At 38.4% G+C, this 18,233-nt stretch overlaps 1 protein-coding gene across 2 annotated transcripts in view; it reads left to right on the top strand.

Annotated features, from left to right (window-relative positions):
• ESRRG (estrogen related receptor gamma) overlaps positions 1 to 16,668 on the top strand; it is a 375,092-nt gene extending 358,424 nt beyond the window's left edge. For both annotated transcript variants that reach the window (XM_086629453.1, XM_086629463.1), the window contains 2 exons: positions 4,975 to 5,244; positions 16,424 to 16,668. In XM_086629453.1, coding sequence (XP_086485579.1) covers positions 4,975 to 5,244; positions 16,424 to 16,668 — 515 coding nt within the window. The remainder of the gene's footprint in view (positions 1 to 4,974; positions 5,245 to 16,423) is intronic.
• Positions 16,669 to 18,233: the final 1,565 nt, after the last annotated feature.

Raw genomic sequence — 18,233 nt, 5'->3', positions numbered from 1 at the left:
AAGGTATTTTTAAAAAAGTGTTTACAGTATCAGTTTGTTCTTTTGACAGTAGTGACTATACATCATTTTTGAAATAAGGAAATCGCGCTGGAAACATCAGTACCCATAAAACATTTAGAAGGAAGTTAATCTATCAAAATTAAGTGTAAATAATTTAAAAATCCAACTCTGATATTTCAACTGTGTAAATACATTGAATCTGCAACACACTAGTGAACATGTCATTTTCAAGCACAGCTTTGATTATAAAAAATGTAAATGAAGATATTTGAAGTACAAACCAGGGCAAGCAAGAGGAATATTGTACTCATAAAACTAACAATCACAAAAACAACTGGTAAAATAAATGGGAGGTGATTATCAGAAAAAGCAAGCAACTTCCAGATTTGCTAGCAATTTCATACCTGATTTGATCAAATATTCTGATTTCTAAACACGTAACAGAGAGAAAGGGAAGTTCATTCACTGCAAAGTGAAATAAACTAGGATTCGAGTCTGAGGAGCCCGATTTAGGCATCGCATCAAACGTTTAAGGCTGAAAATAATGGTAGGGATAAGTCCAGCCACTGTCTTTTTTTGCCCAGTAGTTCTTGGAGTGCTGTGTGCGAGGCACAGATCTTACTTTGGCACTTGACCATCTGCAGCTGCTTCACTCTAGCCCCTAGTGAGTTAGTGTCCATGAAGTCCATCTTAATGAAGTAGAGGAAAGGGTCTTCAGGAATATAAAAGATTTACCCTGCTTAGCATGGAGCTGTGTGCAATGTGAAATAGAGAGCAAGCGGTGCATGTGCTGATATTTGAAAAGATCTGTGGTTTAAACAGCCCCGTCTAAGAGAACGCGGACCGCGTTTGGAGCTGGCTTGGAGTGCTGAGCGCTGCGGAGCGCCGACAGCTCACCACCGGTTCTTCCTGTAATAAAAACACTGTGGCCTTTTTACCTATTTATTTCTGCTTCCTTTGAGCTTTGGGTTTACTGGTATGCGACAGGAAAAAAAACCCAAGCATATGTTTGGTTGCTCAATCAACCTTTTCTCAATCCACACTCGGTGATCTCAGTGAGTCATTACGGCATAATTACAATCTGAGTGTGAGACGCTGTTCGTAGAAAAGTATCTATTTTTAGCTGAAGAAACACTACAGTCCCTGAAAGGAGAAGAAAAGAAGAAAAAAAGGAAGGAAGAAAACCGGTAACCGGCAAATCAATGCTATTGTTAACTGATATTACGAGACACCCTGTAGATTTACAATGTTTGCATTCAGCCACGTAAAAACCGCACTGAAAGGAATGCCTACCAGGGGTTAAATTCATGTGCCTGCGCTGCAGCCTATTTCTGTCAACACTCAGCTCAGGAAATAAACATTTATGCTTTCTGAAATGAAAGTGTATTTTTGAAGACTGGCCGTCAGATATTTTTTGCCCTTCACACTTTCAAATGCTTAGCCTTTTTTGTAAGTTGACTGCAAAGTGCATCAGTTTGCTAGGCAAAAAGGGAAAAAAAAAATCTTGACAAGTGCCCATGGCATCATTGTCAAGCACACGAGCGTCTAGTAGAAGATGGCAGGAGGGTTGGCACAAAACATGCTTCCTTCAAGCTTCTTACCTCAGGGGTACCTGACTCTTGAGAAGCCTTTCAGTCCTTCCAGATGACGTTATTGCAGACTGTCAACTGGTTTATTTGGAGTGCGCTGTATCGCAGATAAACATGCTATTTAACTGCGGGTCAAGGTACAGAGTCATTCTGCTAGCAAATGCCTGAGATACATTAAATGGCATTGACTTGGGGAGGGAGATGGAGAGAGATCAAAGTTGTCACCGATATGGTACGTGCTAAGGGGGAAAAAGGTACACAGCATTGTATTTTAAAAAGCCATTATGCAGTTCTACATTTAAAACAATGACCTGCCAGACTCTTAAGGATTAAGGAGCCACACAATGCATGACAAAGTTCAAAACCACACCATCATGCAGCATCTCAGGGCAGTTTGGAAAGAGCTTATGGTTGTGACTGGGAAGACTCCCACCAACCCAGAGACCTGGAAGTGTATTTACATCTAATTTGGAGACTTTTTAAAAAATAGTTAACATTCTAAAATAGAGCATGTCCACTTGTCACAGAACGTGGCTGATCTAGGGGATTCGTATAACAAAAGCTCAGAGCATCAGGGCACAGTCTGGCACGAAGTATAACCTCCTCTGAACAATTAAAAATAAATCTCTGTGTACAAATACATGTGCCTTAGTCTGTTCTTTTAACTGTGACTTGCTAAACAGCTATTAAAAGGGCGTTGGTGTGATGCAAGAGACATGCTAGATGCTTTCAGATTTTCTTAAAAATCAAAACAAAGCAAAACCAGTTTAATTACAACTTGATGCGGCTTTATATTCCCACGAGAGATACCTTTTAAAGTTAAAACATGCTTTCACTGAGCAGGCATTCAAGGGAAAGTTACTTCAATCAGGAAGAAAATAATCATGTTTATTTGATTTATTATTGGAGAGCAGAACAGCGTGGTTTATATTTGCCAGTTTTTCTATAATGTGAAAAATTTCTTTTGATTTTTTATGTGTCATACAAAAACAGTTAGTATATTTACTGCATCAGAATGCAGATTTTTCAAGAGTGCAGTACAATAAATTATAGGCAACATCCCATTTTCCCCCCTCACAGGGATATGTAATTGCCTTTGACTGTGGCACACAATAAATGTTACTGAAACATAGCATTATTTATTAAAACAAACAAACAAACAAAACAACAACAAACCTGTACTAAAATAGAGAAGTAAATAAAAGAAGGAAGTTGGGAGTTTTCAGAAAAAAAATAATAGAGAAAAATTGCAGGTTAAACTTTTTTTAATCAAAGCTGATTTTATTGCCTTTTGCTTAATTAAACTCCTCAGAAGTGTGCGAAACATTGTTATACCTGAAAAATTGTTAATTTGTAAATCACAGGGACAAAAGGGCTCCACTGCAACTTTAAAGTTTCTATGCACGTAAATGTCAATAGAGTGCCTTCTCCATCATCAGCACTAAATTCACATTGATGCCTCTTTTCTTCTCTGTATTGATCCTTCCATGAGAACGTAGATTTGTATCTGTTAATTAATGCGTCCTGAAACAGCGTTTGTATTAATCAGGCAGATAAGAAAAATTGGATGCCTGCACCCTCATGACAACCGTAAAAGTGCTGGCCCTGATAAAATCGTGGATGGACCTCAATAAAAAAGTTCCTCCTTCCACTCAATAAACTAATCATCCTGCTTTTAATTATTCGGCAGAAAGATGTGTGGAGATTGGAGAATGTGTAAATCTATTTACTAACAGCAGTGTCTGGGAGGGAGAATGGGGCTGTCACAGGACGGTGCTGCAGGCTACGTTCTCTGTCCATCTGCTACTGCAGAAAAACTGGTTCTTGAAAGACAGGAAGGAACAGAAATGTTGAAGCTAATTGAAATCATGAATTCCTCCCTATAACCTTTCAAATGATTATTTCTTCTCCATTTCCCTCTTATTTATTTTAATCACAGATGTGTTGTTTTCCATTGTCACCTCTTCAAGGGTTTCCTGTTGTTGTTGGCTCAGTTTTTGTTGGGGTTTTTTGAAGGCAGAGAGCTACAGTTCTATCACAAGACTCAAAAGACACTAAGAGAAAATGAGAACAAATAAGGAGGGGGAGAAAAATGAGAGAAAGCGAGCATGCAGCCAGTTTTATGTTTCATTTTTTATGGATGCCTGGTGGTTTGGATGTGGGGTTTTCTTTTTTATTGTATTAGTTTTGCCGCTTAGTGCTTATAGAGAAAATCTTGTTTGGAGTAGATGCCTTGCAGATTTGTATGATATATTCCTGCTTGACTGTAACTCTCGACTTTCGAAACAGAAAAATGCATTTAAGTGTAATTGAACACCAAAAAGAATGTTCTTACATCAGGAACCCTGTCAAAGGACATGTAAGCAGCTCCATAAACAACTAAATGAAAGCCTCAGACATGTCTTAAGACCCTTTAAGAAAAGCTTGGCTAATCCCCTTTGATGATTTTATTAAGTACTTGTGGTTGATGGTGCCAACTGGCAAACTACTGCATTTCACCAACAGGCCAGGAAAAACACTTCCTCTCCCATATTGTTTTGTAGCTCCTAATGTGATTGGGATATTAGCAGTTTGATATAATAAATTAACAGATACTGTAAACAAGAGTCTGGAAAGGTAAGGCAGTAAAGATGTTTGCCCTTAGCGATCCTATTAGGAAAGACAGCAGGGGAAGAAAAAAAAAAAAAGAGCAAAAGTTAAATTCATTAAGAGGCATTTATTAAATTTTTAGTTGCCCTCAGAAAAAGGATGATGTGACTGCTACTCAGTTAGCACTTTAATATGCCACCCTGTTATTTCAACAAGTGCAGTAGAGGCGGGAGCCATTATAGAAGTAATTAGCATCTTTTCTGAGGAGGGTGGGTGTTACTTCTCTTTCTCCTGAAGTTAAAGTTCAAAGAGAATTTTCCTCTTTGTGATAAACACCTTAATTCCATTAAAACATCGAATCTTCCCTTTTAAAAAAATTTATTTTTCTCTTCTAAATTTTCCATCTTGGTTTATGGTAATGATGGACAGTCATCAGATCCCTGTTAAACAGCATCAGGTTTTAGAACTAAGCATGAGTATTTCAAAACAAAGAAGATATCACACGAATTGCAGACTATCACTGCAATGCTCCCCAAATTCATATGATTCTTAAAGAAAGAGCTTGCAGATTCCAACTTCTTTATAACTGCATACGTTAATTAGAAAACATTTTATTTTATGTTGATTTACTTTCCTGTAATAGAATGGGGAGGAGAGGCACAAAAGCAGATGGGAGTATAACAGAGTACATACATGTTTTATCAAAATGTGTGTAAAAATAAAACAAAAAGAGGAACAGATTTCTGACAAATCCAAATGTGCTCAATATTCTTCCTGTATTTTTCTTCCTATTCAGGATTCTCCACTTTGTCTCTAGCTGACCAGATGAGCCTTCTGCAGAGTGCTTGGATGGAGATTTTGATTCTCGGTGTTGTATACCGGTCACTTTCTTTTGAGGATGAGCTCGTATATGCTGAAGATTATATTATGGATGAAGACCAATCCAAATTGGCAGGCCTTCTTGACCTTAACAATGCCATACTGCAGCTGGTAAAGAAATACAAGAGCATGAAGCTGGAGAAAGAAGAGTTTGTCACCCTCAAAGCTATAGCACTTGCTAATTCAGGTTGGCAGAGTGGCATGACGGTTGCTACATTTTTAATATGTCACTTTTTTTTTTTTTCATCTCCGTAATACTTTCTGCATGCTTGTTTTAAACACGGTTTTAGAATAAGAAATTGCTAATCAGACCTTAGCCTAAAAGGCAACAGACAAAGCAGTTCAAACTTAAGAAGAGTTTTTTGGTTTTAAGTAACTGAGGAATAAGTTCTGAAGTGAGTGGAATACTGTACCGTGTGATTTGGAGAGTATATTACAGGCAAAGATCCTTTGACGTGAATATAGATGTTGTTCTCCTAAGTGCATTCCATAATCCAGGCAAGTCTAACCGCTGCAATTAAAACGAAGAGAAAGGGCGCATGAGAATATGCTATATATGTTCTCTTTTAAGGCAGCTACTGATTTATTTGATAGGATGTGGGAGGAGGGAGGAAATTCTTACTGAGTCTCACAGGCACCGCACCTTACCTTACGGATCCTCTGCATCGATGAGGATGCTCCTGCAAAAATTATTACCTGTGCAGCAAGGGTTAAAAATCTCAGAAAGAAAATTTTTTTCTGCATTTGAATTTAAAAGTGCTGAAGCAGTGAATACTGTCAGATAAGTAAAAATCGTTTGTGCTTTGTTGTTTTTCCTTTTGTGTCTCCTTAATGCTTTATTGTGGTCTTAAGTCCCTTTTAGCATTTGCATAAAGTTCACGATAGATCCCTCTTTAATGACGTGCCGATCATTAGATACCTGTGTGTCAATAACATGCTCTGATGCTATGTTCCATTGACAGTCACACCGTGCCCCTCCATCTGCTTTTGTTTTGACCCTATCTTTGAACTTTATCTTGGTTGCTGGCCAGTAGTTTTCCCTTTAATTACAAGAAGGAAACTGTCAATAAAATCTGTTAAATGGGATGCAATGAGTGGCTTGAATGGGCGGACAGCTATTTGTTCAAATTCTGCAGCATTCAAGGTATTGACAGTTTGTTTTCTGGGGCCATATGTGACGATCAATCTCAGGCTGGGCTCAGCCGCGCTGAAAAATGAAAAACCAGATTGCTTTTGCTTACTTGTGGATGACGACTTGTGATTTGGCGCGGTCCTAGTGAGATGAGACCTTCTGCCCAAATTGCCCCCCTGAGAGCCAGGACGCGTGACTGTTTTTAGAAATAATTTTTTAATTGATTTTGTAATTAACAGTTCATCTACAATATTGATGCACGAATCCTCAGATTGATAGGAGGGAAATTGTTTTCAACAATGAAGTTGTACTTTCCTATTTGTCTTTGTAATGTGATTTAGCACTTTGCATTTTTAATTGGAAATATAATTCAAAAACATGCAAAGCCAAAATGCTTATTAGTTTCTTTGCAAAATATTCTCCACCCCGCTAACTCTGCCCTTAGTTGTAGGATATTATCTTATTCCACAATAATCAAAATGCTGAAATGCCTCTCAAAGATAAAAATTATTTTTCATCGAAGATTTATTTATAATTTTTGACCATTGTGAATAGGCACTTGAGGATGCTTTGCAGCTGCAAGAAGGATTTTTCTCAAAATTGGTCATGCTTAATGAACAGAACAAGAAAGTTATCCGGAATTAGGAGTCTAAATTGAGAGAATTTTTTGTATTTGATTCTGTAATTCAAAGACTGCGTTAGAAATATTTCTATAGTTTACTTGATAAAGGGGGTAAAGGACTAGAATATAGGGCTATGGTGTTAAATACTACTCACACTTTTTTTTCTCCCCAAAACAGACATGCAGTGCTTTAGTAATAATAAAAGATACTGCTGCCAGAAAAAGTTTAGTCGTGCGTTCTGTATAGAGTGTATCAAAATCATCTGTAGCTTCATTAACTTTGTTGGGAATTACAACCAGGATAATGTCAGCATACTAAAATTCGGGGCCCATTTAAATGAAAACATTTCCTTCCCTCATCTTAAAAGAAATAAAATTGATGTTTTAAAATGAAACTGTTGCAAGGAGGTAGAGTTAAAAAGCAGCCCAGCCATTTGACTTCCCTTTCAACAGAATGTTTTGACTGCTGACATTTAACATTTCAGCTTCAGGTTGTACATGCAGCAAACCTCTATCAGCTGTAGCTACCCTAACTTGTAGGTGTAAAATACCACCTGCAGAATTACAGCTCATCGAAGAATATCAGACCTCTAGTGTTTTAATTGACAAATGCTGCTAAAATTAAAATAAAATTAAAGTTTTGTCTTTTTTTATAGGCAAAACCAGAAATAGCTTATTTTCCCATAGCTGTGAGCTTGATTAATGTAAATGCAGCTATATCTGAAAAAAAAGAAATAAAATGCCATTATAAAATCAATCACATTTTAATATGTTTTGTTCTACATCTGCTTTCTTCTAAAACTTCCACTATTTATTTTTCTGGTTTAAAATATAGTGGCCTTTTTATATCTGTAGAGAGAATGGATGACGTATAATAAGAAATCTTAGGCATTTCAGACATTTTTGCCATATCCACACTGTCTAGAAAGATTCCCAGGTTGCCTCTACTGTAAACAGTAGGCAAAGATGGGTTTATAGCTCTGTGTCTGTGTTAGTGATTTATGATACAGTGTCATAGTACTTTCCCTGCCTGTGTATAGAAGCAGAAAAAGAAATTGTAGATTGTCCTCGTATTGATTGTATTTTGTTTAAATAAATACCACAAGCTGTGTTTTGGCCAACAAATCTCAGTATCATGAGCATTAAAACACCCCAGCTGCTAACTTTTCTTTAGGCCTACAGAGGCTACTTGTGCAGTACTCGATCTGAGTTAATCCTGCCTCTTGGTTTCTAAAAGGTGGGGAGGAAGAGCCGTTTTTCAGGGAGATTTCTCTGACAGCAGTTATCAAATGTTCCCTTTGCAGGGTTGGCCAATGCCACGCCGCTCCTATAAATTTCCAGAAATGTGAGAAGTAGCCGCCTTCTAGATTGCCACTGATTTCCAACAGGAGTACACGTAGTGCCTGAAAAGTTTAAATACATACATAAGAGCACGAATGTGGTATAGGCATTTTAATCCCATGTATGTTAAAGTCTACCCAGGCATGATGTCAACAGTTGGCGTTTAGCTTGTGGTGCTTAATACGGAATTTATCGGATTAGTTTTAAACACCTGCATTGATTCGATAGCAGTTAGTACAGCCTTTATGCTTGAACTGCAGAGAAGTCCCTCTCGCCACGGCATTGCCCTTGTCCTCTCAGTATCCCGAGTTCCTTCCGTCTTTCTTTCCCTTCCCTACACAAAAGCAAGCAGGTACCTCGAAGCCGCAGGATGCAACTGCCCTGCGTTCCACCTCACGCCGCCCAAATGGAGCAAGCTGGCACCAATGAGCACTTTGTTTACCCATGCAGAAAATCAACTTTGAATGGTTTCCAAAACATGCATGTACCAATTACTTCCTCTTGTGTAAGGGAAGGTGAAATATTTACAAAATATGTTTGAAGTGTACACAAGTGCGCACACGCACACGTGAACGCTCCAGCACAGAAAAGATGACCTGCTCGTCTCTTCTGTATTAGAAAATGCTTTCATGTATCGATTAGGCAATACTAAACAGGGAGTTGCAGGTGAGCAGTTTTTTGAAATTGCCTAATCAGTAAGGACTAAATTGTGCCTTCAGGCCAAACATTGCAGAAGAGCTTAGGAGTCATAACTGAGACCAGGTTTTTAAGAGAAGCTCGGTTCCTATCTAAGACCTGACATAAGGAACTAGAGTGTCAAAATACATTAGCACATTTGAAAATCTGATCCATGTGTATCTGCCTAATAGGCTGCTGGCATCTTGAAAAATCTGACCCAAATGTGGATGCTAGGCACTTAAAAGTAAACCCCTGTGCACTGTTGAAAATTTAATCTTAAATGCTAATACTTGCTGTCTAGTCTGTACAGAAAAGGAAGGAGAAAAAGACCTCCGCTCACCATCACCATTTCTGATCTCTCTTATTAACTCTCCTAAAAAAAACCAAACAGCACTCTTCAATACTGAAGGAGTGAGAACCAGAAATACCTTGTGCATTTTAGCATAACAAAGCATAGATCAACATTGATGCCAGTAAAGTTACACAATCGTCTATCCTGGTAAAAAATCAGTTGGTCCTTACAACTTATTTAACTTTCCAGCCACCAAAAAAGTTCACTCAGAGCACTAGGCTATCACCATTAAATAATATTATCATAATAAAAATTAATTGGTAGAACCCTATAAATCACTTATTCCACAGGACATCATCTTTATTCCCAGTATAGATTGTAGCTTATCTTTTGTCACAACATACTATATTTAGTTTCTAATAATGTCACTTTTTTTATTTATTTTATTTTATCATCTTATTAGTGTTAGAATTCATGATTAAAATATATCTATCTTGAATAGGCATATATAAAATATATATATACACCTGTATTATTGGTGTGTTATTAATGTTTATTTTGCCAAATATAAATGGCAAGGTCGGTTAAATCTTTCATGTAATTTTCTATAGAGTGATACAGCATAGAAACAAATTTTTGGAAAAGGAAGTTGCTGCTATAGTCAGAGTTCTCATGTTGCTTGAACGCAGTTTCTTCCTTACATTCTATTTTCCTGTACTGCGATAGATGGCATCCACAATTCTTAGAGAAAATAAATAACTCTGCTACCATTTGCTTAGTGCTAGCGTTAAGCAAATGGTAGCAGAGTTAATTAATGGTTTGATTCTTTTTTTTCTTTTTCTGGTAGTTGGTCTAGTGACTGAATATCTTTGAGATATTCCTCACTTAGTTACAAAATAGGTAGATATTATTTAGATGTTAGCAGCCTGAGACTGAGGAAGGGCCAGCGGCGAGGCCAGCCCCATGGCAGGCAGGAGGACGGAGCCCCAGGTTCCCCACAGCTGGGGCAGGGCTGTAAGGGCAGTGCTGTGCTGCTGAAAGGCGGATTTTCCGGGTAGGGAAGCAGCGGTATGAGCCACCGTGTCACTGATGCAATTGCTAGTCTTCGCTGTTTTTCGTCCTGCTTTTCCACAGCACTAAACCAGTAGCTCTCGGTGGTAATTGTGGCAATTGCTTATATCTTGTAGTGGATAAAAAGGATTTTGAAGCATTCATTCAACTTTTTTTTTTTTTTAGTTGGTATCTTACTCCCAAGCTCTATCATTTGGATTCGCCTTTTCCAGAGTTTTAGTAGCCTTATTGAGTAGGTGCTCGAACCAGTTCGTAGTATGCAATTTATTCTGCATGGTGGAAATACTTTATTTATTGCCCTCACTACCTGTCCTAGTGGAAAGTAAGCCATTTCAGGAATAAAAAAAGGTGGTTTACAGACTTTTAATTTACCTTATGCCTGTGGTTTTAGTTCACTTCTAATCCAGTTAGCCCCTGAAATGAATAGGTGTGTTCTGTGAAGTTTCTTTTCTTTTCTTACTACATCTTCAATTCCTACTAGTTTTAAAAACTGTTTTGAGGCTTCAGTTTTCATGTCTCTCTTCAAAAGTAGGCCAAACCAGTGCAATCCAGACCGAGACCTTGTTCACTAAAATCAATCATACCAGCCTTTGTTTTACTTTTTTGATTCCCACTGCCTGCAATCCCCATGGACAAGGAATTCTTAATTTATTCCTCTTTAATTTCCACCATATATTCCGATTGAAATGTTTGTTTCTAAAGGCATAATCCAGATTTCAGACCATTGTTGCCATACTCTAGCAAAGGAAAATATTCTGTTCATCTATGTGCTCTTCGCCTAACCATGCAGACCGCAGCAAATAGTTCTGTTCAGGAAAGACAGGTGATCAAAATTAAGTATATTTACTAATCCTACACAGGGAGGACCAAAGTGTCTGGGGCAATTTCAATTCTAGACTGGAAAAGGACGGGAATTGGTTGCTGAGTGAGGGAACCAAGAACCTAGTTTGATTTGCTATCAATAATTTCCATCTATCTAGTTTCTATTTTAAGCAATGTGCTTTTCAAAATGTCACTGTGTTGTGTTTCTAAAAAAAAAATATACAGAAACACAGTGTGGGCAAGCACTTTGCAAAATGCAAGTCTCCCTGTGTAAGTCTGGCATCAGTTTCAGGCAGGAGAGGAAGAGGTTCTGTAATTCTGAGAACAGTTCACAAACTGCAGTGGTTTTGGTGGAGTTTTTGGATTGGCAATACGATCTAGATAATAAATTCTTCTTATATGAGACGTAATCCAGATTAGGATTTTGTCTTGATGTAACCATTTTCCCTTCTGTTTTTACTCTTCATCTCATCCAGTTCTTCCAGGATCCTCCAACTTTCTAAACTGATTTGTCCAGTCTAGGTTTGTGAGCTGCTCAGCTGTATGGAATCAGAAACGTCCCAGAGATGGCTGTCTTTCAAGTACTTGTTGATATTTGCCTCTCTGATGTGCTTTATCAGCGTCTTAATGTGCGCATTCGCTGCTGCATACTCCCTGCTGCTTGGTTCACTATAATAATTTCTTCCTTTATGCTGCCTGAATTTTCTGACATGAAGAAATACTTCACTTGAGACCCCTGGGTTTCTGCTGGTTCTTAGTGATGCTATATACAAAATACATACATACCAGCCTTTAACTTTCCTAAGAGCAGTATTTTGAGAGGTCTCCTTGCCCTCAGTTCAGGTGCTTTCCGATCTTCAGCTAATTGTCACACTTTGTGGTGTGTTCTGAATGATTTCTGGGTGGCTGGATATTTGTTTGCTGCATTTGAGATGAAGCTTGAATTTTAAACGAGGTAGATTGTAATCTGAATTTCTATCTGGACCTTGTGGTGTTTTTCTTGGATGAGAACTCTAGGGTTTTTTTTTTGCCATTTCTGCACAGTGATACAATCAATGGGCTGATCAGAAGAGGTACAATTCTAATTTCTCATCTTGTGATGGTGAAACAAAGCATTTGCAAGGATAAAATGAGATTCTCAAAGAAGAGCTCAGTGAGTCGATGTCCTCATTTGTTGATCTCACTCTCTCCTTTCACAGCACCGATCAGTAGCAACTTTCACCCCTTCTGGACTGAAATCCCATGTTCTCAGCAGCACGTTGTATCAAGTCTTGTGTTTGTCTGTTGAGCTCTTCAGTTTCACCAGTCTGGGATCTTTTTTTTTGCAGTGCATTTAAGATCAAATCCTACTTGCTTTCAAATGGCAACATTTTCAAATTACTCTGTTTCATTTCATTCTTTATATAGGCACTGACTTTTAAGTGTATTGTATCTGGGTATAGGTTTCTTCTGGATATTACCTGTGTAGGGTGTGATTGTAAATCATCCAGGCTGTCTACAAAGGCACTTAAAAAACAAAACAAAACAACAGTCTAAAAACAAAAGAAAAGGGTTTTTCATGGTATAGGAAGAAAATTCAAAATCTTTGTACCTAACTTGTAATTCAATTTCATGTTGTCTGTGGAATTATTTCTTTATTTCTGGATTGTCACACAGACTCTGCATTTCCTTAAATTATAGTGGTTCTTGTTGACATTGCCCTCTCTTGCTAGTGAGGATTGGGTTTATCAGCAATAAGTTACCCTGCTCTGAATTCACTTCTACATCTGCCAGTCTGTAGTTACTGAAAAGATTTCTCTTTTCTTCTATTTTTCCTCCTCTTTTCCCCTTGGCTAGTTCAGTGTTTTCAACCATCTTCCTTATTTTCAAAGGCTTACGCCTGGGGGATTAAGATCTACATTCGTTTAATATCAGGAATAAAGTGGAAGTTCCAGACTGCAAAGCTAAAACTTGAAGAAGGATCTTTGTAGAGATTAATATTTTCCTGAGCAATCTGCAAGCTGAATCATGGTCTAATTAAATAGCACAGATTTTGCATTTAAGCATTAGCAGACCCTAGAATGAGTAAAGCTGAAATGAGTTTGAATCTTTTCTGTAAATGGGAAGTTAAATTATCATAGCGATTTGATTCAATCATTTTTAAATCTTTGGAGCTAAATCACCATTTTAAAAGAACAGTTTGAAGTCTTAATCACTGTTTGGAAGTGCCCCTCTCTCTGCTGTATTTTCATACCCCGTTTCCTGTGACAAAATCTGTTTCCCATGGCACAGCTTCCTCAACTGCTTTGTGAACCACTGTTCGGCAGCGGAGTGCTTGCATCAGGCCAGTGGAGAGCCGGCTGGTCACGTTCTTCCCAGCTGCTAAATTGATTTCAAAGACAGCAACAAGTACATTAAATGCTTTACTACTATTACTTTTCCGTGTAAGCAATTGCTCTGTTTACCGGAGGGATAGTACACAATCACCCCTGCAAGGAGAGGATAAGATCCCTTGTTTTAAGATGTTGTCCGCACAGTGGAAGAGTTTGAGAGCATAGAGTGTAATAGCTGCATCAGAGAGCAGGTTTGGATTCATCTTTCCTTCTTGAGTTTTCTGGGGATGCTCTCTTCCTCTTTTCCCTCCTCACTCAGTTTCTGTGTAAGAAATATGTGGAGCGTATATATTCCTAATGCTGCAGGCCAAATTGCTATCCAAACTGCAGAGCTGAAGATCTCAGGGAAGTTTCATCTCTGCGCAAAAAATGTATTCATCTGGAGTCCTTCCATCTATTTGCAAACTCAAACGTGGCTGCAGTTACAAGTACTGTTTCTGGGAAGAATCAGACCACTTTTGTAGAGGGTTAAAACCTAAACATTTATAGTCAGGTTCTCCAGAAAGACCTATCCCTTTATGCAGGGTGGTGTAAAAAAGAATTCACAAGAGCAGTCAGTCTTTGACTCGCCGAGCATTTTGTTGCTGATAAAATGCTCCTGTTTGGTTTCCCAGCAAATCTGGCTCTGGCACTGTGGGCCTGGGGAGAGAAGGAAAAGATGGGTACTTTCTGCACAAACTGTGCATGGTTTTTGGAAAAACTATTTGGAGTAGCACATCGTTTGTTCTATAGCACAACGGTGAATATCTAAGGACTTGGTAAAGCATCAGGAGCAAAGACAACAATTTGTTTGGAGTTTGCATTCCAAATTAAGCCCAGTGGCTGGACACTGTGTTTAAGACATCAGTCACGTTTGTATGTGTGTGTTAGCATGTCTGTATCGATTACATCTGTTTGTAGGACACAGAATTCAGGGATTTTCTCTTATTGACACAGAATTATTTAATAGAATTGCCATCTTAGAAAACTATCAAAAATGTATGGATTTGGGTAATGGTGTCACGTTAATTAGAACTAAATTTTGCTAGAGGTAATATTTCCCTGTCATCTTTTTTAAAATGCTGTAGCCTTCCTTTTCCCTAAGAGAGAAATTTTTGCGTTGCTCTGCTTTCAGCACAGTGCACCTTGATGTGCGGTATCACATCCCTGCAGCGTGTGTCTTAACTGCATGCTTCTTAGAGCATGTATTCGCTAAGACTCAGAATTATTAAACATGTAAAATTCCCATAGGACTCCATTATGTGTAATTAACAGATAAACTGTCATCAGAATCAATAAAACGTGCTAAATGATCCAAACTTGTATATAATTAAGTGTCTGTTTTAGAGCAGGAGCTGTAACTTTTATTTTTTTTTCTTTTCAATTTGCACATTTGTTTTGACAATAGAAGCTGGAACGTTTTTGTTAACCTGTTACTTACTGGTTTGTGGTTTAGTTTACATGTTTGTGTTTGAAAAGAGACAGGTATTTACTATCTGGCTTAATTATCTGAGAAAATAGTTGCACATCAGCTTTTAGGAAACGAATCTCAGATGCATCTTAATTCTCCGAATGTAATTCAGATATTTGAAGCACGTTCAATATTTGATGTCGTTATCATCAACAGGGTAAAACATGAGGCTCTGTCAAAATAGTGATCCAGGGCATCAGGCTGCTTAATACAGGGCTTGGAAACGATGATAGAGTGGGTTCTTCCACACCCAACTCCTCAGTCATTATTCTGTCTGGGAACAGGAGCTTTATTCCAAAACCAAAAATTAAGATGCAAAGCAGTGTTAGTACTAACTAGAGGTTTCAAGGATATACTTTAATAATGCCGTGTCCCAGTTTCATCCGAAGCTAAGCTTGCACAGTGTAGCCTATCCCTAGGACTCGTCCCCCCTCACAGCAGTAATATTTTCATATGGTGCTTTATTGACTCTGTAAGTCTGTCGACCATCCAAATTTTGATAGCTGCTAGAGGGTGTTGGGCAGCTTCTTTTACCTGTGACTCTTCTTTCTCGGATTCACCTCACTTTGGATCACATTGTTTTTTCATTGGCATTTACGATTACATAAAAGTCAGAGAACTAGGGCTGCTCGTCTGAAGTCATCTCAGCATGGTCCAGTAACTGCGTGTTCTCAGAGACATCTTCCCTTTCTGTATCTGTGCTGTTTAGGGTTTTACAGTTATTTCAGTTAGATCTTTTCTTTTTATTTCACACTTCCGTTGCTTTAATCTTTCTGGGTCATGTAGCAGTTTAGTTCAGTTCCTCATGTTCGTTGTGTCTAGGCTTGTCACTCAATACTCACGCCACCAAAACGTCTCACCTGGAAGGGTACTGGGCAAGGTGCTTGCTTCCAGTGATTTAGTAAAAATGCAAAACCCCAACAATAACAAGATAAACGACCCTTTGAGTGAGTGGGAGAGAAGGATCACACCTGGTAGATGTTTGCTTCACAGAGCAAAAGCTGTTCAGGAACATATTAAGCGTTGCCTGTCTGTCTGAATGTGCCTGAGGCGAAAAAATTTGCTAAACCTATCAGGAAATCACATCAAACCTGCTTTTCTCTTGTGTCAGTGCAGTGGTCCTAATCCTGTGACTAGTGTCCCTGAGCAAGTGGATAATGACCATGGCTTCCAACTCCACAGCCTTGGAGCCTGACACAGAGTTTTACCGAGCTTTTCCGTGGTAGGGCAGTCATTCTTGCGTCCCTGCTAAAACGCGGACCTCAATTCGTGCAGCCCTTCGGCGCTATCGTTTCTTCAAAGCAGTAACTGTAAGAGATAGTTCGTGGAGCAGCAAGGGTGATCATTTTACTAGTTTGAGGAGGATGAGGAGAAGGACTGCTTACACAAGCGTTAATTACACATTTGTAGTTCCACAGCAGTTCCGGATATTTTCCTAAAGGTCACTGTAGAAGTTAGCGGGTAATCATCTTCCTTCTTTGTGAACAAGGACAGATAGAACCAGTGAAAGTGATGTGCAACTGTGGAGTTAGATCTGACTTCTGGCACACCGAACTGAAACCTGCTGTTGCTCCTTTGTTTTGCAGACTCAATGCACATAGAGGATGTTGAGGCAGTGCAGAAACTTCAGGACGTCTTACATGAGGCTCTGCAGGATTATGAGGCCGGGCAGCACATGGAAGACCCACGTCGCGCAGGCAAGATGTTGATGACTCTCCCGCTTCTGAGGCAAACCTCCACCAAGGCTGTGCAGCATTTCTACAACATCAAACTGGAAGGCAAAGTCCCCATGCACAAACTTTTTTTGGAAATGCTGGAGGCCAAGGTCTGACTAAAGCATCATGGGCTTTCCCATCATGCACGTTTTAAAAAAAAAAAAAAAAAAAAAAGGGAAAATAAACAGGATAATAATGGCAAAGAAACTTAGTGTTTAATTAAGGAAAAAATGACTGCACTGATATTTAGCAGCAAGACTGTGAAGCAGCTTTCAACTTTTTCTTCTGTGTCTTTCTGATGCAGTTTTTCTTTTCCTTTTCCCTTTCTCTCTTTTCCTTTCTGTTCTTTCCTTTCCTTTTTCCTTTTCTCTTTTTTCTTTGCTGCTGAACTTTTTAAAAGAGGTCTCTAATTGAAGAGAGATGGAAGCCAGGCCTGCCAAAGGATGGAAATCCATAATATGGATGCCAGTGAACTTATTATGAACCATAATGTCCCCAATGACAAAGGAATCAAAGAGAGAACCACCGTACCTAGCAGTACAGTACAACACGATGAACTGACTGAATGCAGTATTAGATTTCATAGGAGCAGTCTAATTAGACGACTAAGCGACGATGCATCGGCTGCTTCTTATCATTGCATTTTCCATCTAGATCAGTTACAGCCATTTGATTCCTTAATTGTTTTTTCAAGTCTTCCAGATATTTCTTAGGTTAGCTACAATGTAACTTTTTCAGGGAATAGTTTAAGCTTTATTCATTCATGCAATACTAAAGAGAAAGAAATACTGCATTTTTGTGCTGGCTTGAACAATGATGAACAATAATGAAGGACAAATGAATCCTGAAGGAAGATTTTTTTAAATGTTTTGTTTCTTCTTACTAACGGAGATTTTTTTGTACCAGCTTTACCAGTTTTCAGCCATTTATTAATGTGGGAATTTATCTTACTAAAGCAATAGTTGAAGGGAAGGTGCATATTATCACGGATGCAATTTATGTTGTGTGCCAGTCTGGTCCAAAACATCCAGTTTCTTAACATGAGCTCCAGTTTATAACTAAATGTTCACTGACTCCAAGGATTAGATTACACCTACAGTATATCCGAGTAGTCTAACATATAAATACTCCATGTCAAATACCAATCTGTAACGGTGTTAGGAGACAGCGGCTGTACAAAGGTGCAGTTGCTACGTGATTTCTAACTGCTTCAGTTGCAAATGAACGAGATACTGCCTGTTTGCAAAATTATAACCTCACATGCAGAAAAACCCTATGAACCAATAGTAGCTTAGAGGCAATAAGGCAAATGCCGACGTTTGCAAAATTAAGAAATCAGAGGAGTAGACTTCTGACCAAATTGAAGAACTTAACACTTCTATACCTTATTTATTGATTTAGATTTTACTTTGTAAATGGCAATCTTTAACAAGTAGCTAAAGCAGTATATGTGCTTTTCAACCAGTATTGTCACAGCATGAAAGTCAGTCAGTTTCAAGACTGTTACGAGGTGTAATCTAATGTATAAACCGATTAGATGCCCCCAGAAAACTACAGTCGCTAAATAACCAATAAACAATAACCTCCATCAAATGCTATACCAATGTACCAGTGTTAGTAGCTGCTCCCTGTACTATGTGAACATCCTTATTCTATGTACACAGATGTAATTAAAATTGTA

The sequence above is a fragment of the Tauraco erythrolophus genome, chromosome 2 (genome assembly GCF_009769465.1).
Source record: "Tauraco erythrolophus isolate bTauEry1 chromosome 2, bTauEry1.pri, whole genome shotgun sequence".
NCBI classification, from domain to species: domain Eukaryota; kingdom Metazoa; phylum Chordata; class Aves; order Musophagiformes; family Musophagidae; genus Tauraco; species Tauraco erythrolophus.
Note: the sequence above shows the minus strand (reverse complement) of the source record. Positions and strands in the feature narration are given on the sequence as shown.